Source organism: Nothoprocta perdicaria, unplaced genomic scaffold (genome assembly GCF_003342845.1).
Source record: "Nothoprocta perdicaria isolate Ctin4 unplaced genomic scaffold, notPer1 scaffold_103, whole genome shotgun sequence".
NCBI lineage: Eukaryota > Metazoa > Chordata > Aves > Tinamiformes > Tinamidae > Nothoprocta > Nothoprocta perdicaria.
In genome coordinates this window covers 2,616,691-2,640,228 of record NW_020454128.1, presented here as the reverse complement: position 1 = coordinate 2,640,228, position 23,538 = coordinate 2,616,691, and the positions used below count along the sequence as shown (strand labels likewise).

At 40.0% G+C, this 23,538-nt stretch overlaps 1 protein-coding gene across 2 annotated transcripts in view; it reads left to right on the top strand.

The window, feature by feature from the left end:
• Positions 1–22,986: 22,986 nt before the first annotated feature.
• LRRTM4 (leucine rich repeat transmembrane neuronal 4) overlaps positions 22,987–23,538 on the top strand; it is a 96,106-nt gene continuing 95,554 nt past the window's right edge. The window contains exon 1 of one of the 2 annotated variants that reach the window (XM_026043675.1): positions 22,987–23,065. In XM_026043675.1, coding sequence (XP_025899460.1) covers positions 23,041–23,065 — 25 coding nt within the window. In that variant the 5' untranslated portion in view covers positions 22,987–23,040. The remainder of the gene's footprint in view (positions 23,066–23,538) is intronic. The other variant, XM_026043669.1, reaches the window with a different exon arrangement.

Below are 23,538 nucleotides of genomic sequence, written 5' to 3'. Positions count from 1 at the left end.
AAGCGGCTCTGCTATTCACTGTTTTCTGTTTCCTTCTGGGAATGAATTTAAACTACCTGTATAAATACCTGCATAAAGTCTCTTCAGCATGCGAAGTGATTCCAGATTAAATGCGAAGGGTGGATGACGTGGCTATGGTTAGTTAGCACAAGTCCTGAGGTGCAACAGTGCTAGAAGTTTATCTTGCAATATATTTAAGCGCATAGGTCCTAGTGTTCATATGCAATTCAGATAATTCCCAACCTACTTTCCAGTCCGGTGTTTTTGATGRCTAATGCAAACCGGTATGCGGGCTATCTGCTGTTGGAGTAGAAGCATGCGAACGTGTTTGACCATTTTTTCCATGGTCTCTGTTCCTGAGAAAACAAGGCATTTTGGGTTTTGTTTGTAGAATTTCTGTTTTGTTTTATTCCTTTTTTTTTTTTTAAAATCATTTCTCTCTGTAGATAGTCCTTTTTGTCACACACGTGCTTCCTATCCCTGACACAGTTACTTGCTTGAGGATATAGACAAATGCAGAGGCTCTTGAATGAAGAGGACAGCTAAGAACCCGGCTTATAGCTGATGGATGAGACAGGCATTGCTTGCCGAGGTCAATGTCAACGTTCACTTYAACAATCAGTTACTGCTTCTATTTGCTCCCTTGGTAAATATTCTGTGATAAAGGATGGCCTTTTAATTAACAATGTGAACTGGGACCGATGAGCTCTGGGTCAATTGCTTACTGCATTAAGGTGTGGTTTCACAGGGGGCTTTCCCCGRTATTAACTCCACCAGTGTGCAGCGTGCTCTCCTGGTCTGCATCGAAGGTAAGGGGCTGAATTGCTCGCCAGATCCAGGCTGTTTCCTGCCTTGCTGTGCCCCAGATTGCTCATGTAATCTTCAGCTTTAAATGTTGATCTCTCTGTCCCTGGAAAAAAAAGGAAAAGACAAGAAGATGATGCACAAAATTAAAATGAAAATACAATTATCCAGCAATGCGTTAAAAATATGGGYTTAATAGAGCTGTGATGCTCTGAGGATGTAAACATATAAAGACGTAGTTGGCATCATCTGTAAAACAAACCTGGCTGAGTGCTTTCATATCTAGCTTGCTGGTATATGTTGGTATCATCATCCCTCTCACAGCAATCCGCAGTACTAAAAAGTAACTTTAAAACTACTAGGCATTTCAGTACAGAAGCAGTTTGGTTGTTTGAAAATTTATTTTGTGAGTTGTATCACTATACCTGAAACATGTTTCCAGTTTACACTGAATAGATAATGCTAGATAGATACAGATCAAAGCCACTTAGAATGCTCTGGTAAGGAAACTTTGATCTTTGTGTTTTAAAATAGCTGTTCTCTGTCTTTGAGACAAGGAAGAATAAGTTGTTTGCAGTAGAAGGCTTATGACACAGTCAAGAAATTACTGTATAAGGTTCTGGCACAACAGCCAATTCATTTCAACAGGGTTATGACATCTTTTTCCATGTGGCAAAGAAAAAGTCTTATTTGTAGCTCTACTATTATTTCTGCTTTAAGAGTTCTGAGAATGTATAAATACAGCTCTGTATCATTTGAATACAACCTGCTTTTTAGTAGTAGATGCATGCTTAAAAAGCCAGCACTGTTCCATGTGTACTGCTTGAATCTTATGTTTTTGTGGCAGTATATGAAGTATTTTAATGAATACAAAAGATTAAATTTCCTAGAAGAGAAAAAATAACTTCTTTTTCTTTTTTTGGAAGTATAAAACCGAAGTCCCAAAGCATTGCATTACAGGAGGAAGAGGGAGGGCTGGGAATGCATTTCCAATGTAGATTTTATATACCTGTAGTGGCCTAGGAGTAGCTGACACATCTTCGATGTGACCACAGTGTTTTAACTGTGGTAATTTTGTCAGTATATCTTACTGTGTGGGAATGTCTTAATTTCCTCTAAGATGACATTGAAATAAAATCTTGCCCKCAAGGCCATATCAGCTGTGACACTGATCTTGGCTCTCAGAGGTGGAAGTTCCTTTTTGGAAACCATCTGGAAAGTTTACGCATGGTGGAGAGAGGAGGGGATGGATCGTGTGTTTGTTTGACATGTGTAGAATCATAGAATTGTTAAGGCTGGAAGGGACCTTTAGAGATCATCTGGTCCAACCCTACTGCACACACAGGGTCACCYACAGCAGGAGGCACAGGGTTGTGTCCAAGCAGGTTTCGAGCATCTCCAGAGGAGGAGACTCCACAACCTGTTCCAGCACTCTGGCACCCTCACTGTCAAGAAATTTTTTCTTAAGTTCCTGTGGAACTTCTGGTGCTTCAGTTTGTGACCATTTCCTCTAGTTCTATCAGTGGCCACCACTGAAAAGAGGCCACCTCATCCACCTCACTGCCTCCCTTGAGGTATCTATAGACACTGATCAGCCTTCTCTTCAGGCTGAACAGGCCCAGCTCTCTCAGCCTTAAAGACATGATGTGATAGTCTTTCTTGCTCAACCAACCATATACCACCTTTATGTTGTAATACAGTTGSGGGGACATAGCACTGCTGGAGATCCTGTCTCTTTGATAAGCCAGAATGAGTTTATTTTTTGTCAAAAACTCATGCAGTTAGAATGTGATACCTCTTGTTAAGGATCTTTATTAGAGAATATAACAATAAGTAATATTATTTTATTAAACATGGGAGATTGAAGAAGTTAAGAAGAAGTTAAGAAACTTTCTATAACTTCTTAATCCACTTTTGATTACTGATTATATAGATTTGTCTATCAAAAAGCTGATTCCCTGATTCCCTGTAGCTGAAGAGCATTTTCTGAGAACTGTATTGACAAAAACCTAACACAGATTGTGCTTCTAATTGATACTGACACTACCTGCAGACCAGAGTGGCTTTGAAATGCAAATAGAACRTCGCTTCCTTCTTTCTGTGCTGCCTAGCCAGGGCAACGAGCATGTTCTGGAATTTGTAATCCATTATTTTCATTTAACCTCTTCCTAAGCTGGATATATTTACTGAAACACAGGAGAATTGAAAACAATCAACTAGACTAAATGCGAAACATGGAAGGCGTGTCAATTTGAGATTTAAAATTCAGTGCAGTCTACGCTGCTTCACTTTGTATTCACCTTCAGCCTTCAAGGGGGGTGTTACAGCTGGCTTTTCGAGTGAAGCAGGATAGCACCATTGCCGTGACGTAATAAGGAGAAGAAAAGCACAATTGGGACCTGCTCTTGCAAAAACTTACGTATATTTGTTTACAGCTTTGGCCATGAGAGGCCTTGAGAGTATTTTTGATATTTAAATCAGTATAAATGTATGCCCTCCCTGCTTCTGCAAATATCGAAGGTTTTTGTTTCTTGAGCCTTTGTTTCAACAAGAAATTGTGTGCCTTACGGAGAAGCAACAGGCTACCTGCTTTGATAACATCTCCATAGAAAGTTATGGCCAAAAAAAGAAATGTGAGTGAATCTGTCTGGAGATRCATAAATAATTATTAGTACCTGGAGAAACAAGCCATGCCTTTGCTAAATGGACAATGCTCGTCCRGACCAATGTTTCTTTTATTGCAGGTGAGGCCCTCCATCCTGCAGTAATTTATAATGAGTGGTTAGAAAAAACAACAGAAGAGGGAGCTCTCACTGCAGCGTTAGAGGAGGGGAGCTGGGGCACTGCGATACATCCCAGTGCAGCAGAACTCAGCTTAGCTTTTAGATTAGGAAGGAAAAGCTGTTTCCAGCCCCTTCCTGCATTGCCTAAAGCTGATGACCTTGCTCTGAACTGGTGTATTAGAGTGTAAAAGGCTTCTATACCTCATTACAAATCCCCAGAATCACGCAGTTGCTCCTAASAGATTGAAAACAAATCTTGACCTGAAGAGCCCAGCCTGAGGTTTTGGTTACAGCAATGATAAAGAGCAATTTAAAGGTTTTGCTTCCTCCTCACTCCTCCCGTACCCACTGCAATTGCTCTTCTTTCAGTCATATAAATGCAACTAAATCTTCTGAAAGGAGGTTATGAACTGGCTGAATCTGAACAGCATAGAGCTGTAATAGAAGAAAACAAGGACTTTCTTCCTCCCATTACATAATGTACAGAAACATCCTGGGGTTGTTAATTGGCCTCTTCAAAAGAAGCTTGAAGATGGTCCATTTTGAACAGGATGTTTTTCTTCTCTTTGCTGCCTGAAATCTCTAGCTGCTGTTGTATCAGGCACTCACTGACACATTCTTCGTGGCATTTAGTAATATATCATACGTTCAATTTTGTTACAAAATTCTTACCGACTTCAACGGGTTTTGTATCGGGGTAGACATCAACTCTATTTTTTACTCTTTGCCTTGAATTCTGCTTTACTTAAATGTATACCTACTCTTTAATCCTRGAAGAGACTGTAGCATTCCTGAGAGACAGGCTCTGCTTTCACTATTAAATTCCTACCGAAGTCTTTGGATTTTGGAGTGGGCAGTTTTGGCTGTGTGTGTGTTTTCCTCTCCCAGTGCTGTCATTGACTTCAGTAGAAGCCGTGCATGAGTACTGAGAGCAGAACGTGGCTGTGGTGCCTAGGTTGCCATCTGGTTTTGGTTAGCTGGRTATTTCCAGTGATTGCTAATAAAACCCAACTGACCATTAATGCAAATACACCTGTCTGTGCTATTAGCCTTCCAACACACCCCCCCTGTTTCTTGGATAATTCTTACTGCATGTTCTCCAAATGCCGCTTTGTGACCTCCAAAGAGCAAGGATTCTTTAAAACAATGCTTACAACAATGTAATCCCTTTCTCTTTCCTTTCTCTAAGTGCTGTTGCTCTAAAATCATAGCAAAAATTATGGTCATGCTAGTCAACGTGGAGACATTTTCTAGCATTCAGGGTAGACTTGTGCAAAGACTCTTTGTCCCATTGATTTTCTGCTCAGATTGAGTGCAGTGCTTGGTAAAAGTGAGGTCGGTTCTTTCACATGTCGGGGAATGAGACCTTTAGAAGGGGCTAATAATCTGAAATAGGTTTRTTATTTTATTTTTGAACAACCCAGTTCAAGCTAGAGATTGGTTTTCAAACTTAGAGCTGTGTTTGAGAATGGGGCACCCAGTCGCATCCAGGTGGGTTTTGAAGACCTCCAGATCAGGAGACTCCACAGCCTCCCTGAGCAGCCTGTTCCAGTGCTCTGTCACCTCAGAGTGAAGAAGTTCCTCCTCACATGGAGAAGGAATTTCCAGTATTTTAATTTATACCCATTACCCCTTGTCCTGTCACTGGCCACCATTAAGAAGAGTTTGGCCCCATCCTCTTGACATCCTCCTCTCAGGTATTTGTGCATGTTGATAAGATTCCCCCCTCTCAGTCTTCTAGTCTCCAGGCTAACAAAGGAGGTAAGTTAATATCCATTTTGTCCCTGGTTTTACTGCAGACAGTAGCAACAAGGGACCTAATTAGTGTTTGGCTTTGTTGGTTATGGAGATTGCTCAAAGAGAAACTGGACTGATACCATCAAACTCATTAAACTTTAGGTCTACTTTTGAACAACACGTTTTTATTTTTATATTAAAGAGGAAAGGAATCCAGCAAGAGTGAAGTCCAGGGAGTGCAAAGTACAATTCTCATTAGTGTAATTAGGGCAAGTCATTATTTTCTAGAAACCTCAAATGGCCACATTATTCTAAAGCGATGCCAAGGGTATGGCTGAATGCAGCTATAACATCTGCCTTTGGGAGGGGGATATGGAAGAGCATGGTTTGCTACCCATTTTGCTTAGGTGATATGTGATCCTATTAAGCTCTGTATAGCTAATCCTCTTTCGTGGCACTAATATTTCCTTGCCGTTATCTTTATTTGTCTGCTAATTTTCCCCATAGTATTCCTCTGTCATGCTAATGCTAGCGAATAGGTTGAAATATCCCTTGAGTCTACTGTAGGAAAAATCCTGTGTCCTTGTCCTTGGGAGGAATGGGAATTGCTGGTAGGGCTTAGGAAGAGCCTGTCTCCTAGTAAAAGCTTTTGCTGTTCATGGTGTGTCTTACAATTCATCTTGTACTCCTGCTGAAGCTGGGTCCTGTTGGCTCAGAGCACATCAATAGTAGAACACGTTGCTCTGTGGCATAAGAGCTTGCACCTAGAATGCTAAAGCAGAAACAGAGATTCTGGACTAGAGCAGTAAGGTGACCTGCCCAAGTTCTGCAGAGCATTCCTGGTTCTTCCTGCAGGTCAAGGGACCTGCRTGCTGGGGTGCGTCCCCTTCCTCACGTCACCCCTTCCCTTTCAAAATGGGAACAAGCCCCCCAGGCTGCCGGATAACCGCATGCCCTTGTTTAAGCCCAAAGTTACTTGCTTCGTTTTCCAAAGCCAAATGTTCTTTKATTTTTTCCCCTGTTATGTTTAGAGGCTTTATTTAAAAAAAAAAAAAGAAACCTTTTTCCACTGTTTCCACTCATCAAAACCTGCAGGGCAAAATAGGTTAATGATAAGTCCACATGTTTTCAAATTAGATGGGGAATAGAAATGAGAGGTAAATACAGTTTTGACTTGTATTCTGAGAACAAACCTCGCCAGTCTCAAACATTTAATTGCTGTTCTTCTATGCAATTCAAATGATTTAACAGCAGGCTCGAAATTATACTAACAGCTAATCTCTGACCTGTCACCTGATTGTGATTATTTTTTTTGTAATGCATTAAAATAAAATATTACCACTGATACCAGTAGAATAAAATTAGRCAATAATTATCACTTGACCATGCTCTCATCAATACTTTACATAGTCTTATGAAGCCTCTGATTGGGTTCTTAAACTACTGGCTGCAGACATCATACTATTACATAGATTTTAAAAATAAGTTGATTTTCCTTTCTCTTGATTCATGGCACGTGCTTGAGAATGTAAACCTCTAAAATTGAAGAAGTAAGGCAAATAAAGATTTCCATTTATTATGTTATGCTGTATAAAGTCATTGTATACTTCTTTTTTTCTGTGGATGGTGGAGATAGAAAAAATACAGTTGCATTTTGCACACTGGGCAATCGTCATACAAAAACGGTTTCCAGCAAGTAACTAGAACAGGAAGAATAACAGATTTCCCAAGAGTTCTGCCTAACTCTCAGGTAAATCTAGGCAGATTTACCTAAGAAAAAACAGATTTACCTAAGAGTTCTGCTGAAACCTCTTTGATTAGCAATGCATGCAGTAAATTGGTTATATCTTTTGAAGAAACGCAACAAGAAGAAACGCAACAAGAAGTTGTAGAAGAATACTTTATTTTTAACATTATTTAATTAGCATTATTAACATGATTCTTTGTGTTACCCAAGTATTTTACTAGCAGTAAAGCTACTAGGGCAAGACCAGCAGTGATTAGAGTGGTTAGCTGCTCGGAAGTAACTTTGCCATTTTTTGAATGGCATGCAAAAGAAGTACTAGCAAGCATGCTTCCTGGCTGCAGTACTGTTCTGTTGGATGCAATAAGTGCAGCTCTGGTACTTGTTTCTCTTACAGAGCTGCGCCTAACTCTATCCAGACACTGTAAGAGAATTCATCTTCTGTTGAAGTTAAGCAACTTCACCTTAGTGATGCTTAACTGAGGAAATGATATATTAAAGCATCTCAATTAAGGCAGCTTCCCAAGCACAGGTCATCTCTAAAATTCCCCAGCTTCTCAGGTTTCCTTTCATGATGAGTTTTATTAGTGCCTCTGAGTAAATCCAAGCTGCTTTTCCCTGATAAAGAGCAGATAGGGCATAGGGATACGTTACTACAGCTAAACTTGAAAATTGAAGCTTTTCTTCCAGTATTATGAACTATCACTTTGGAGAGCTCTGTTCAGCTTTACTTTTTTGAACTGTTTTCTGACTGAAAAATATTGGGACTGTTATTTATTCATGAAATTTCAGTGATAATAATTACCTGTAATAGGTGTTTCGCACCATAGTGCATGCCAACGTGATTTATAGCAAGTTGGTTGCAATTTCCAAAAACTTCACTCATCTAAATCCTAATTACTCTTTCACGATTAATCTTTAGCCCTTTTAGGGGATCAAATAATGGTTTGCATCGTGTGTTACTGCTTTTTAGCAGGATTACTTGCTTGGTTGTTTGCTTCTGTTTCTGATCTGACATTCACACTTCTCCTGTCAGTAGCTTCGCTCTAGATGCATGCGTGTTTATCGAAGTAACCTTGAATGTTAATTCATTACAGCCACTGCTCCTGAAAATGGAGCCGATCTATTAGTTTCTCTTATTCTAATTGCAGAAGACATAAACCTTTCTTTTCTTTTTTTTTTTTTTTTTGGTATTCTTCAAAGAAGTTCTCTGAATTTAGAGAATTTTGTTGAAATTCCGGCGTTCACGCTGCACTTTGTGTTTGCCACATTTGCACCCCTTCCCCCCTCCCCAGTGAGTAGCAGACTAAATAAAAGGAGCTTGTGTGACACTTGGCTCCGAGGACTGGGCTCTGTCTGTGCCAAATGTCCTTAAAGGTGCAGTTGTCCCTTGGCAAGCTGCGAGCTATGGCTTCAGCAAGCTCTCAAATTCAGCATTCCTTTTGGTTTGTTTTTCTTCCATCTTACTGAGAATTACGTGAAAGGGTTGCTCTCTGGACCCTCAGAAATGGGTTAGACAATATTGCATTGCTGGGATTTGGGTAGTATTATGGAGTAGGCAGGGTAAGAGCAGGTCAGATTAGCTGCTCGTTATTGGAAGTCAGCTGTAGCTTGAAGATTCGGCTGATTGAACCTCCCTGTCTTGTCAGAACTTGTATGTTTCCAGCAATCGCTGTTCTTGCAGGTCTTCCTAATATACACTGAAATCTTCCCGAACAGAGCAATTTTGCTGGTTTTACATTGCACAGCATGAGTTCATCAATAGAACAGTAAAAATCATCTACTCAAAAAAATACACGTGGTAGACCATGATGTCCAAATTCAACTTTTAAAAACAGTGCAAGGCTGCTGAAATATTCATCAGCCGAACTTGGATCCGAATCTACCGGGACTGCAGCTTCCACGTCAGTCGGGCTCTCCTGCAGAGCACACCTATTGCCCTTCGTCTCTTTTCTGTTGCCTCGTTGATGACAATTCATTCCATAGGAAGCATCAGCCACTACATGCAGGATAGGATTAGCTCACGTAATCCACATCCTCTCTTTCTATTAATAATAAAATCTGGCTTTGTTAGGAGAGAGGTAACAGRAAAAGATACAGATTTTATAACTTGGGACAAATCAGTTGGGGTTTAAAAAACCAACAAACAAAACCCCTAACTGCATAATGCCTCTGGTCGARCCTGGGTTCTCCTACCTGCTTGGTAGAGCAGGCTGGATGCAGATTTTGGAGTTAACTTTTGGAAGCGTCCTCACACAGCAAATTAAGTGGAACTCTGCCCAGAAGGGAGGGAAAGAGAATTCGGCACTTGCTCTGTTGGAACATGAACCCGTGATATTTAGAGCACTTTGCCTTATCTTAAGTTTAGTGTAAGTAATGACTATGATGCTATCACCCCGGGTTGGGGATTAAATATTATCATGATGTCGGGATTCTTTTGCATTCCTGAGAGCATTTCTGTAGTACTATTTACTGAGCATAATCACTGTGCTGTTGATGTTTATCAAAATATGAGGATCTTTTTCTATTGCTGTTAACTCACACTACCATTTTCCTCCTGCGCTGTCAGTGGGGAGAATTGAATTTAATTAAAAGAATGCGAAGTAGGGAAAATATTTGTGGGTTTGCCCAGTGAAGGAAAAGATTCAGAAGGGAGTGGATAGTCGTGCTTGAGGTTTTAGGGTCCAGGAGATACGGAGCAAGGGGAAGAGAAAACTTCATCTTCTTGCATATGCTTGAATCTAATAAAATATTTGGTAATAGGCACACTGCAAAGAAAGTGGTAGACTTTGGCAAGGCTTTAAGGGGAATAATAGTTCAGATTGCTCCTTGCTGTATACTAGCTGCATTAGTATTCTATACCCACATCAAGCCGGTCGTCATCAGCCTGGCATGCTAATTAGTGCTGTCCCTCTTTTCCTCTCTTTTCCTCTCCCTTTTTCCCCCTGCACTTTTTCCCTTCTGCTTTGATTTCCAAGTTGGCCAGTCGCTTTTATCAGTGATATATGGTTTACATCTTTTTAAGCATTATGCTGATGACCCAGGGCAGTGCCTGCCACTGTTGATAAAGTGTCAGATTATTTTTGGAATGTCCACATATGCCTTTCTGGAGGTCCAATTTAGCACTATGATAATCTACTAAATTGCTTTCTTTGCTATGCCAGCTCTCCGTTCTGCTGCTCTTTTAAAGATATTACAGTGCCAGATTAAAAGCATTCCCAGCAAATTTTATGTGATGCTACATGCCGCAAATGAGACCACTGTACTCTTAATTTTTTACCTTTCCCTTTGAAATGCTCATATGTCTATACGAAGAGGAAATGCTCATATGTCTATACGAAGTATAAAATTATTTGTATGCAGGCATGGCCTTTTTTCTTTTTCTTAAAGGTTTGTAACACTGAGGTTACCTCGAATTAATTTTACCACAACACAACAAATTGGCAGCATTTCAATGTCAGATTGACTACCTAGTCTAATATCCGTGTGAACAATCAGTGAACTTCAAAAATATTAAAGAAAACCTCCTTAAAAGTAGGGTTAACTGCACATTGACAAATACGGTGTTTAAATTTGGAAAGTATCTATTTCTGAGAGATTTCACAGGACTTTTTTGCAAGACTTGCATTATGGTATGGAAAAAAAGAATTTGAATGGATGCTGTAAGTGGAGAGTAGCCACATGAAGCAGAAGGATGTGGGGAGGTTTCAGGTTTGGCATTCAAAGGCTTCATTCTGTGGAATTCCAGACCATAGAGCCCAGCAGCTATTTTGTTGCCAAAATAATTTWGATTTTTCCTGGGAGCGAGTCCCTGTACAGGCCTTATCCAGCAAGCACCCTAAGAGATACGGACTGAGTAAAATCAAGACCAGCCTTGCATGATTGAAATGCTTGGAATTAGGGACAGAGCTGGGTTCCTGCATGGCTGATGCACCATTTCTAAAGGATTTGCCTCATGCATTTATTGTAAAGCCTGGCTGGCTCTCTGAGCACAAGTGTAAAAGAACAAAAATGCTCACCTGAAAYCTCTCACAATTTCAGATGATCTTGATGCTTTGAGAAGGAGCTGGAGTTGCAATATCTTCTGAGGCAGGCATAGGATTCCTGAATTTTGTGTAATTATTGTAGTGACCTCCAGGAGAGAATGCAGAATACACGATGTCTGAATWTGAACAAGATGTGCAAGAAAACTCACACTATGATTAGCAATTATATTTACTCCTCAGGAGAAAGACGAGTCTAGATTCACACTTGGTTGGATTAATAGAACAGGTTCAAGATAACATCTGTAAACCAGGCTGCCTTTAGCTGTTAGGTTATTTTTTTTAGATGTTTCCTATTGCAAGAAATGCACAAATCTTAAGATTTTAAGATACATTTATCTGCTGGGATTTTTTTCTCCTTTTTTAATGGCACTATGCATAAACATTCATTTGGTTCATTTTGGGAAAAATGTGGCTGACCTAAATGAAGAAAAGCTCTTTGATCTCTGAAAGATTGGACTGTTAGCAGAAGCTGATATCTGAAAAATAAACAAAATAAACATCCATCTATCTAGTGAACAGAGTATATCTTTGACAAAAACAAACAAATTTGACACATCTTAATGCTTAAAGAAGCCTGCTTCCCACAAAGCTTTTTTAAATATGTATGTGTGTGTTTGCATATATAYAAGTATATATTTTTAAAGATTCTTAGAATTTTATAAAGAAATATATAGGAGTTGACCAGACTTCACCAATAATTTTATAAGTTCTCAAACCTGCGTTGTGCTATTCCTSATTTCAAGTGGTAAGTAAATTTGAAGGGGGTCATCCCTTATTTGGGTAAGCAACCGGTGAACAGTTTCACGCTGAAATTAAGAATTAAGAGGCTTTCTGCTTTGAAGCCAGTCTGTAATGAAAGGTGATGGTGAGAAATCATTACCTGTTACTCAGGAACTTCGTTACAGGCGGGCACTGCGGCTGCTCTGTGGCACTTGGATGAGCAAGATGGAAAACAGAAGCTTGCATATAAACYCTGCAAGATGTGACCTTATTTTACAGAATTCCTAAGTGCTTTGCAGTTACTAAATTCGGAGCTTGCTCAGCACTTTTTGGCCGCTTAAATCTTTTATTACAAATCAAAATACTAAGTTAGAAACTTAAATTTATATTCATTGTATTAAAGTACTATTATTTTTTTTTAGATTTTTTCCTTCTACCTCTGCATTTTAGTTTCCCATCTATAAATATGAATAATGCATTACGGTTTCTCGTGTCTCTATGTATCTGTATGCTCTGTCTTTAAATGTCAGTTTCTTCAAAGTGCTGTTATTAATTAGCACATGTACAGACCTTAGCAAAATGTATTTTGATTTTGAATGGGTCCTATATGGGGTTATTTAATGTAGTAGTGGTCAATCTGATTTGAGTCATAAAATATTTGGAATTCTGCGCCCATGGAAGGCTTAATTATTTAAAAATCATTTTGAGTCTTACAGAGCTCTTTCTGTGAGGAGCATGCTAGAAATACCAAGTATTATTTATTAATTCTTTAGCCAAAATGTGGATAATAACTTGAGGTTGTGGTTCCAATTTACGAGATTTGTACATGAACTCAAATTCCCTAAGAGAGAACTTACCCTCAATTTCCATTTATTGATAGYGTGTCTGGCTGGCTCACCATCCTAGGGCATTGTGGCGTAAAATGATAGATTAAATTAAAGAAAATCAAAATGATTGCTTCTCTTTCTGCAGTAAACCTGGATTATAACAGAACTGCAATTCAAATAATTGAACTACAATTAAATCAATAGCTGTCATACATGAGAAATTTAATTTTTTGGAAGGTGAAATCTGAGGAGCTCTCAAGAGGTGTGTTGACTGAGTACTAGGGAAAAAAACACAATCTCTGAAAACTGTAATCTTTATTTTGTGGGTTCCTTAGAAATACATGAGCTAAATCTGCCGGTCAGTTGTGCTTCAGATAAGTACGGGCATTAATAGGTCTTTTGTGTCACTCTTAGAATAACCCTTCTGCATAGTTTTGTATCTGGTAGAAGTGCAATGTAAATTATTCTGCATTCGTTCTTGATGCTAATCCTATTACCAGCAAAAGGATTAATTCATAAACAAAGGAGCTGCAGTCATCTACATTCTATTCTATTCTACGTGTGTCTCTAGGAAAATCTAGCAGGGCTCACATGCAGTACATTAATTTTCTACTCTTACTTACCACTGCATCTGAAGTTCAGAGCTGCTGAGACTCAGCATCCTAAAATGTATATTTGAATGATCTCTGAAAAAAGGTGCTTAAAAATTTAGATATCATTGTATTTTTTAGGTTTGAAGGTTGTACTGCATTAAATGCCAGATTTTATTTTAAAATACAGGTTTTGGGTTGTTACTAATTTAAATACATGCCTAAAATGAGGCCATGCTAGCTTGATTGGAAATTATCCTCTCTTATGTAACCTGTTTTTCTTTGCTTTTTAGTATTGCTTTCACCTGTGCAGGCAACGTCTCCTACAGCCAGCTTTGCTGAAACACATTGTAGCTGGCATATTCAAACAAACAACCCAAAAAAAATGCAGAAACCAAACACTTCCTCAGGGATTTGCTGCTGTGACAAGCAGCGGAGCGAGGACAATGTCGGGGAGTGCTTGGTGGCACTCGCTGCCCTCAGAAGAGGTTGCAGCACTCTGCCATCGCCAGGGGTTTGSTTCGGAGGAGGCCAATTTAGCACTGGATTGTAACATCATAGCGTCTGACCTGAACGAAGCAACTTGGATAAATCCAAAGTTTGTGTTCCACCTGGCTCACTGCTTCAGAAGCATTTCACCAYGGTGTTCCTCCCTGCCAGGCCCCGTCTTGTGCTCAAGTAGAAGGGAGGGATATGGAGCAATCAAGTTTAGGAAGCCCTTAACTGCACTGACCACCATCCTGCAGCTAGAATGCTCGCTGCGTGCACAGCCCCCCTTTCTCTTGTGCAAGGTTCTCCTCCAAAGGCTAAATTATTACAGGGGATTTAGGAGATTATTTTATTGCTACATGGTGCCTGTGCGTTGCTGCTAAATCTASTTTTGTATTTTTAAAAAATAAGGAGCAAGTAATCAGGTTTAAAACAAAAACTTCCTTTAAACTTCCTGTAATTTATTATAGTTCTTGTTTTATTGTTCCTGGTTGGAGTTTGGAGGTAACAGGAAAGAGAGGAGTGATAACGATGAGAGCTCGTGGATTGAGGAGCTGCAGGAAAGCAAAGGCACATCTACATAATCACCTCTGCACAAGCCTGTGGGCAGATTCTCCCTGCAGAGCTGCAGCATATGCCAACAGATCTTCTCCTGGTGGCATTGCTACACCGGTTCCTCCGATGATGTGAGCCAAGTTGACAAAAGCAGTATTTTGTCAGTGGTGCTACATCTCGCAGCACTGGTACGTCAGGCCCAGACAAGCATGTATTTTTCTCCCTCATGTCCTTCCTGGCTGTTCTTCCTCCCCTCACTTGATGTCTGTCCCCATCATTTTTTGCCTCTCAAGAGAAAAAGCAACAGACGACTCCWGCCCCATGAAGCAACACCGACAGGCTAGTCCACCTTACTACAGATAACTGCGGCTCGGTGTGATTTAGTTTTGCTTTTTCACATGGAAAAAAATACTAAAAGAAGGCAAATACAAAGTCCRTTGACCTTCGTTTTCAGCCTTTGAGTTCTTGGTTCTCTGACTTGGCCACACAGGGCTGGGAAAGGAAGGAAAAGAAGCATTTATAGCAGATGGAATTACAAAAAGAGTTGCTGTGACAGATGGTGACTGCCGGTATTTAGTGACAGGTCCTGGGCTTTAGGGGACTTGCTTTTTTTTCCCCATTTAATGGCACTGATTGAATATGAGTATTTGTGTGTGTGTGTGTATATAATAAAGTTATGATAGGAGGTAGGGATGACATTGTCAACAGAAGAAGAATCTTAGGGAATTCTTCAGAGTTATTTTGARGGTTTTAGAGTGCATCTTTGCTTGTAGTCTAAACCAGTGGCAAAGAGCATTGTTGGGATTTTTTTCATTGTCCTTGGTAACATTTGATCAAATCCATAAATACTTGCATTAGCCTTTTTTTTTTCCAAAATCAGTTTATCTTCAGTCTGCAGGGTTTATTTCTTTTAATAGCTATTGTCATTCTTGTATTCAAAATAAGCTCAAAGTCTCCGGGCTGTTTCTGTATAGATGGAAAATATTTTGTGATTTCTACTGTTCATTGGTTTAGTTAGCAAATTTTTTGACAAGATGCTTGGGATATTCTTAGATTTAGCAAAAAAACAAGACGTCATGTTAAGCACATGAGCTGACTCTAAGCAGTTAGTTTGCTTGCAGCTGAGTGGCAATAGTAAGGGGTTTGTTAGATCAGCTTACGACTAACAGAAACTCAGCATACAGACATAGCGTTTGCTGTGAGGAGCTGGTATATCTGAAAATGCTTTGGATGCCACATGCTAGTTCACAAAATGCCATCCTACATCTGTTTTGAATTTACTTAGCATTATGTTGCCTAGCTTGCGCTTTGAATCCATGTTTTTTTCCAATACACAAGGTTTCATGTTAGTTCACAGAGAAATGGTACTCACAGAGTGCCTTGCTAGAGAGAAAGTTGAGAGAAATATTTGAGAGAAAGTCCACAAAAGAGGTGATGGCAGCATTGCGGGAGAGGTGGTTTTGTCACCTTTGTCACCTGCACGTTGGCAGGGTTTCCTCTACCAGTGTAACTTAAACTGTCCTTACTTCATCTGCAAGCTGAAACGATCTGGAGGGAAGATAAAGTGCTGCTATCTGAAGTATTTTGTGTAGGACAAAGTGATTTATACTTCCCTGACTCAGAGAGAGTGAATCATGCTGAGTCCTAGGCTAAATCCTGATTTTGCCTAATCATTACTCTGTTGCTTTCAGGCTCGCYCTGCCTTGTGAAACTTTCCTCAGCTCTAAAGAGCAGTTTGATGAAGTCAAATGAGAAAGATAAGTTAAAMATGAAATGGGAGAAACCAGCCTGGGTCTAGGAACCTGTCCATCCTAGTGGTATGCAGGATGGACATGCATACCATGTCTCTGTCTTCATGAAATGTTTTGAGTAAAATCTTGCCCTAACTGAAGTCTGGAGCAAATCAGGGCAGCCTTTCCCTTGGGGTAGAACTTCACTCCGGACTAGACAGCAGGGTGGATGTGTGTATTTTGCCTGCTTATGTCCCCTCCTGCCTTTCAGGCAATTGAGATCTCCCCATCCCTCTCCTTTGGGAATTGACTACTGATATTACTCACAGTAAAAGTGTCACAATAGTAATTTTACTAATGTTCAAACTCCTAGACTACTTGATCTATATTAAAACCTTTTCACCTCCCCTGAAGATAGTGATTTTTTTTTTCTATGTATTTGTGGGAGAAAAGTTTGAAAAAGCTGACTTAACTGAATCTTGAAGACTCATTAAACAGTAACAACCACTAAGTCCTTTTCTAAGTAGTATCTTGAATTTTTAAGTCTTGGAATTTGTAATAACCATGCTGCAGATGCATGTATGGAAATGGATGTTTTAATGCTGGRCCCTATTTTATGCAAAACCAATACTCTTAAAGGAGATTTGGATAAATGATTTCACTTCTGTTCCATATTTTAATTAAAATTACTGTGGCATAGACTGGGTACTTTAACAGATCTCGTAATAAATTGCATTAGGTGCTATTAATTTCAAGGTATTACTCTAGATTAGACTCTTTTCTAGGGTTTCTTCAACACTTTTCTGTTTCTTCAGAATTATTCATAATGAAAATAGCTTGCTCTCCTTTCTTCTCACTTTATTGCATCATTATGCGTTGGGAAAGCAGTGGCTAGTATGTCATGTTGAGGATGAGAACTTGAAGGTATACATTGCCATCAGCAGTTCCCAGGGCACTAGAGCTTCAAGGTCAGCAGTTGCACGTCTGCATAGGATGACAATATATTAATGAAGTTGCTCCAGCCATTACACTCCAATTGCTAATTTATTCATAGCTTACTAGCAGTGCGTATRTGGGGAAAAAAAGGAAAACCCAAGGTCTGAGTTCAGTAGCCCTTGAAATGAAGATGTCTACCGGCTTTATTTGCAGCATTTGATTTCTAAATCAAGTCTATATTTCAGCCTTGGTTAATGAAATCAGATTAAGAGGAGGCTAGTGAGTATAGCCCGGATAAATGGCCTTGAAGTAAGCCTTATTATCAAATCATTGCACTGGAGCAGGATCTTGACAAAAGTCAGTCGGTCGTGTTTAAGATGATACTGTTAAAGGTACTCTCATTTYCCTAAAACCTCGCCCTAAATTCATAGTGTTTAATGTTGGGACTAGAATTGTTATTGTTGGCTGGTTGGTGCTTCTCTGTACTGAAGACCCTTGTCCCTGCAGAAGTACCTATCATGAGTTAAAATCTGGTAATGAATTTAGGATGTACCAAAAATTAAGATAGTTGCTAAACAAATAGTGTARAAAGGCCAACTGTTTTCTTTTGTGCCTTTATTACCTGCTGTATTTTATAGAGTATTTCTCGCTAAAGAATATGGTTGAAGGATGTGACTTTTCAACACATTAGCTATGCTAATATACCTCTTAGGGAGGATGCCTCCAAACTTCATAATACAAATAATTGTCATAAATTATACTGTTATTAAAGTTTTAATTTCAGTGTCTTAGAAGACTGTCAGAAATGAAACTTASGCTTCCTGATGACACAAATCCCCAAAGTGGGGTTCAAATGCTCTGTGTTGCTGCTTAGCAAAGGAACTCATTTTACTTTGTGCTTCAGTCAAAAAAAAATTAATATGTGATTTTTTTCATTAGTGTTATGGTTATTTGGCTAATTGAAGATAAAGAACTCACTCTCTTGTCCTTTAAGAGTTTTTTTCCTTCCTCATATTCTTGTGCATTTAAAAAACTGAGGATACCATAAATAAGCTTGATTTTGGRGGTTGAGATCAATTGTTTCCATACAGGCAGGTCTTTTTCATTTAACAAGCCAAAGTTTCTTTGTTTAATAAATAAATAAATAAGATTAGTCCAGGCAATTCAAGTAGGACTCGAGTTCAGCAGCACATCTGTGTAAATCTAAATCCCTGAATGCATTTTATTGCGTACTTTAATCTCTGCCAGTCRTTGAACTGCGAAGCTGTATTGCTTTTAGGGAGTCTTTTAAAAACCTGACACTCGGAAACCAGGAAAAGCAAAGGAAGTTTGCAAAGCAACAGCTGTTAAGTGGGCAGTCAAGGCATAAGAGCACTGTTAATCAAGAGCTCTTAATCACTGTTAATCCAGATATCTACAAAGTGAGCATAAAATACAGACTGCTACTGCTCAGAGTTCTGCACAACTGCTTGTAGTGGTTACCTGCTATCCAGCTGCTTTGGCCTGGATGCTTCTGGATTTGAGGAGATGCTCAGACATCTAGTTTCCGTATCATGCAGCACCGGTATTGGTGTATTTGTTGGCTAACCCGGATGGATGGTAGGAATGGCATCCTAGCTGCTGTCATAGGTAGCACGAACCCCATGTTGGTCTGTGGTTTTGGACTAGGTAGTATGAGCTGAGTAGTATGGTAGTAGTTGGAGTAGAAGCCACAATATGTAGTAATAGTAGTAGTAGTATGAGTAGAATACTGCTACACAATACTACACAAGTAGAATACTACACAAGAATCTACTACACAAGTAGAATGCTACTACGCAATATGTAGTAGTAGTAGTATGAGTAGTAGTATGAGTAGAATACTACTACACAATATCTACTACACAAGAATGTGTAGTATGAGTAGAGAATACTCATACTACTACACAATATGTAGTAGTAGTGTGAGTAGAAGCCACAATATGGTCTGGTATCTTAGGAAAGCAGCCTTCAACCCCTCGTCAAACAGTACGCCTATGTATAAGTCAGGTTTTTAGGAGTCTATGGGTATTATAAGAGTACAGATTTTTAGAGGAGGTAGAAGGTTAAATACCTTGTAAATGGCCATTGGTCTCTTTCTATTCCAACCTCTTCTCTGTAGATATGCAGGAGTGTTTTGGGAACGTGCATTCAAGACTGGCAGGTGCTGCATGATGGTGGGGGAAATGGTAAGGAACAACAAACACTAAGATTATCCATCTGATAGTTAAAGCCTCAGGATTTAGCTAAACAGAAATTTRCTTTGGGGGTTAACAGATGTCCAGATGTCCTTGAGGATGAATTAAGTTATTTAATTCCTATCTGTTTCAATGAAGCACTTTTTAAAAACTGGAATGAAGCCTGCCTTAAATGTCCACTCAAATGGTTACCAAAACCCATCTACTTAACGAGGGTGGTCTGGCAATGGTGCTTCCAAATATCACCCAGTAGTTGGTCAATGATTTGACATGGTCTTAGAGGAAAAGAGCTTAGCAAATCCGGCTTCCCTGTGGTGCCAGCACTACTCTGTTTTCCCTAACCACTGAATATTTTAAGTGGCTAATCCTAAAAACAGTTCAATTTCACTCAGTTGGCTGCAGTTATGAGGGAAACACTTGAAAGAATCTTATGTATGCTTATCAGTGTGCTGTAAAACATGAAGAAGAAATAGAGAAAGATGGTTGATTTTTCACAAGCAGGATCGTTTCTGGCTTCTAAACGCAAATGTAAAAGTGATACAGCAACAGCAATATTGGTGCATTACTCTCAGTATCTTTCTAAGTTGAAAGGACAATTACTTTCTATTGCTTTCTATCAAAAAACAAGCTATTGATGGAAAATCAAAGCCTGGTTAACTTAAAAACATAATGGTATTTCAGCAAAGAAGTGCCGAAGTGAAAGAAAATGTCTTAGCGTATGAAAAATTTTATTTGTAGATTGGTGTTTTTTTTAAACCAGCATTGGAATTATTTTGTCAAACCARGATTTTTATTGGTGATTTTTATTTTTATTCTGTGTTTCCTTTAGAAATGCTTTAGCTGTCTTTCCTAGCTAAAGAATGGGAGTCAGCTATAATTCCTGCAACTTTCTTTTCAACTGAAAGTACTTTTGCTGCTGTGTTGGAATAGGAAAGGAGGAAAGGAAGATGATCTGTGTGTTTTATGGCCACATATCCAAACTAGATGAAAAATTCCCATTTTCTCATTTCCATTGGCATTTTTGCTTTTTGAAAAGAAAATTAAAAAAAAAAAAAAGTAGAAAATACTTTTTGGTGTTGAGTGAAGCCTGTTTGGTTGCTAGCTAATTTACCAAAAATAATTTTTAGAATTTATGGTAATTTTSGTTATGGTATCACAAGACTTTTATGAAAAGAAAATTATTTAAATCTTCCTGTAGAAATGCAAGTTTTTTTGAATGTCAGTAGAAGTATAGCAATAGGAGAGTTAATGACAATGGTACTTTGGTTCTCATATAATTGAAGGATATAGGAATGCAGGAAAAGAAAAGCCATGGAAATGAGTGTGATTTCTTTAGACTCCACTTTGCCTCCGAGATCTGGCAGAGTTTCAAATGGACTCTTCTGGAGAATTGTCAATACAAGGTATTATGACTGCACAATTTAGCTTTTACCTTTATTAGGAAATAGGATCATGAATGAATAGGAATGTTAGCTAAAACGATACTGACTGTTATGCAGATGTAGTTAATATAGATAGGGAAAACAGTATTTGCAGCATTTACGGTAATTAAGTTCAGAATCTTGTCTGGGGAAGAGGTATATTTCTAGACAACTGAGATTAAAAATTATATCTAATTATGATATTTTTTTTTTTTTTGTGATAATAGCACCAATGAGACAAACAAAAACCAGAATATTTTTTGTTCAGAAACTTCGAGATGTTGTAGTCTGGATGCAGATAGAGGAAAATAGGTAGTTTTCTTGTATGCACTGGTTTTGGGATGGGTGGTGGTGTTGCCCATTCTGCATGTTCCGTTTTGGACGGAAATCTGGCTGTGGAGTGGGTGATGGACCTGGACAGGAATGCCATTGCTTGGGACACACCGCAGGGACAAACAAATTATCTGTCTGAGCAAGGAGTAAGAAGCAAGTAAGTAAGCTCAGCATCTGGCCATGAAATTTTATGCAATTTTCCCTTCTGTTTTAATATTAGAAGTGGTCCACAGAGATCACAAGTGTGCTGAGCTGAAGAGCAGCGAGTAGGATGCTCTTTGGTCATATGGGGCATTGTTTTAAAAAAGGCAGACTATARTGGTTAATTGATGGCAGACCTTATAAAAAGCCCTTCCACCACTTTGGAAGTTCAGATTTGGGTGAGGAATTGTTTTTAAAATGCCTGATGTCAGTGCAGGCCTGTCAGAGGAGGGAGCAGTTGGACAAGACAGCACAAATAAATAGGCTCTTGTAAAGGGGATTCCAGACGGTGTGGTAGAGCCTGGTGCGGCCCAGGGAGGTGCCTGGGTTTGATGCTGAGCAGCAGGACGTGATCCCCGCTGCTTCTGGCTGGCCACAGCCAAGTCCAAGGAACTCTGTGTGGTCCTGCACTTGCTCCAGATCCCACTGACATCTTTCCATTGAGCTGAGGGAGAATTTCGGCCCCTAGCAAGCGGGCTAGACAAATTGCAGGAGGTGACGCATTGTGCGAAGGTAGTCGCCCGGATCCCAAAGGAAATGGGAAAGCCACGAGGCAGAGCGTGTGGCTGAAGACTGCTGAAATCAGAGCAGCACTCGGGACTGTTGGAAATTGCAGCTTGTGTTTGGGGAGGGTTGGGAGGGAATTAGAAGAACAAGAAGACAAAAAGTCGGTGATTATGCATTGCCAACTCTGCGTTATATACTGAACTTAATCTGTTTCTGACAGAAAGCACTTAACCAAATTACCAAAAAACACAACAAACAACCCCCAAATCACAGTTTTCAGTATTTATATTTTGATTTGGTTCATTTAACTGCATTCCTTCTAATGGGGATGATACACATTTATATATTGCATTTCCCCCAACCCTTTAATATGACTTTTATTTTTAATATGCTAGTATTTCTTTTCCTGTTCTTATCCAGTGAAGAAGGGGAAATACAACCAATATTCAGGTCAGGTTGATTTGAAAAAGATCAAGTTGCTAAATACGCTGAAAAGCAGGGCTTTATTCGGCGTTTTACACTCACTGCAAGAAAATCCACACCATAAACATTTAGCGTGCYGGGGAAGGCGGAGGGGTCCGGGCGGGCGTGCTGGGGGGCAAAGCAATGCTGTRTCTTTAATTTTCTTTTCTGAAAGAGGAAAGTCTGCATAGCAATGACAGGATCACTTGTTTGTGCCTTTAATGTGCGATCTGTTTTCTCCAGTGGAGGGCACTCAGCGCATCACCAACTAGAACATTAGCACCAACAAGCTCCAAAGCAGCATCCCTCTCTGGCAAGCCTTCCGAATTAGACAGGAGCTGCCTCTCAGCACAGCCCCAAACCCCTTCAAACCTGCCAAGCCGGATGGATCAACCTGGCCGGCATAGCTTTTAAGCCGAGCCTTGCACAGCATCGAGAACCTGCTTGCTTCCAGCACGGGAGAGCCGGCGGATGGATTGCTGTGGCTGGGGATGGCACAAGGCAGACGGCTGAGAAATGCCAGGTACCAGGAGAGGCCCTTTGGTTTCTCCCGCAGAAGTTGGGCTGCCTTCCCGCTGAGCCAGAAGCCCTGACTTGCACATTGCTGGTGTCTCTCTGGTGACTTACACAATGGCTCTCAGAGCGCGGAGTCCCTCCCTACCCCCCCGCTTCCATCCTTAGTCCTGTCTTCCCCACCCCCAACCCCTTCCCTGTCCTTTCCCTTTCCTCATCCCCCAAATTCTTGCTTGTCCTCTCCAGGGATCTCGGTGGGGGTTACGGGCGTGCACGTTGGATGGCGGCGATGCAAGTGGGACCCGGCTGCTGTGACACGAAGATTGTGATGGTTTGAAGGCAAGAGAGCAGTTTGGAAAAGCAAGAGAGGCTGAGAGCCGAAAGGGAAGAGAGGGAGGACAACAGCTGGAGAGAGGAAAAAGGAGGATGTTTTTTGATGACAAAAGGATGGGTAAGTGAACTTTTCCTGCTTGTTTGTCAGCATAGCTGCAGCGGTGTGTTGGGATTTTCAGGTGGATTATTAGCTGTTCAGGAGGGGGAGACGGTCGCAGCAGGGGCACGCATTCCTTTGCCAGGTGACTCACTGTATTTGCTATTGTATTTTTAGACCATATATTCCCCCTCCCCCTAGACACACACCTTTCCTCCTGCAGTGGTTTTAAATATGCGATTAATTTTCTAAATTCATGCAGCAAGTTAAGGAATGTAAGGGGTGCATTGAGCTGCCTGTGCAGCCCACCCACCCACCTGCACATATGTAGGTAGGTACATATATGCATGAGGCATGCTTACACAAAATCTCTTCTGAGTTTATATTCATATTAGATCAGCCTGCAGGGCTGTTATTGAGGCTGTCAGAAAGGACTGCTGACACTTTGCAGCAAGTGGGAAGCAGAGCAGGAGGGGATGGGCTTTATTGTATAG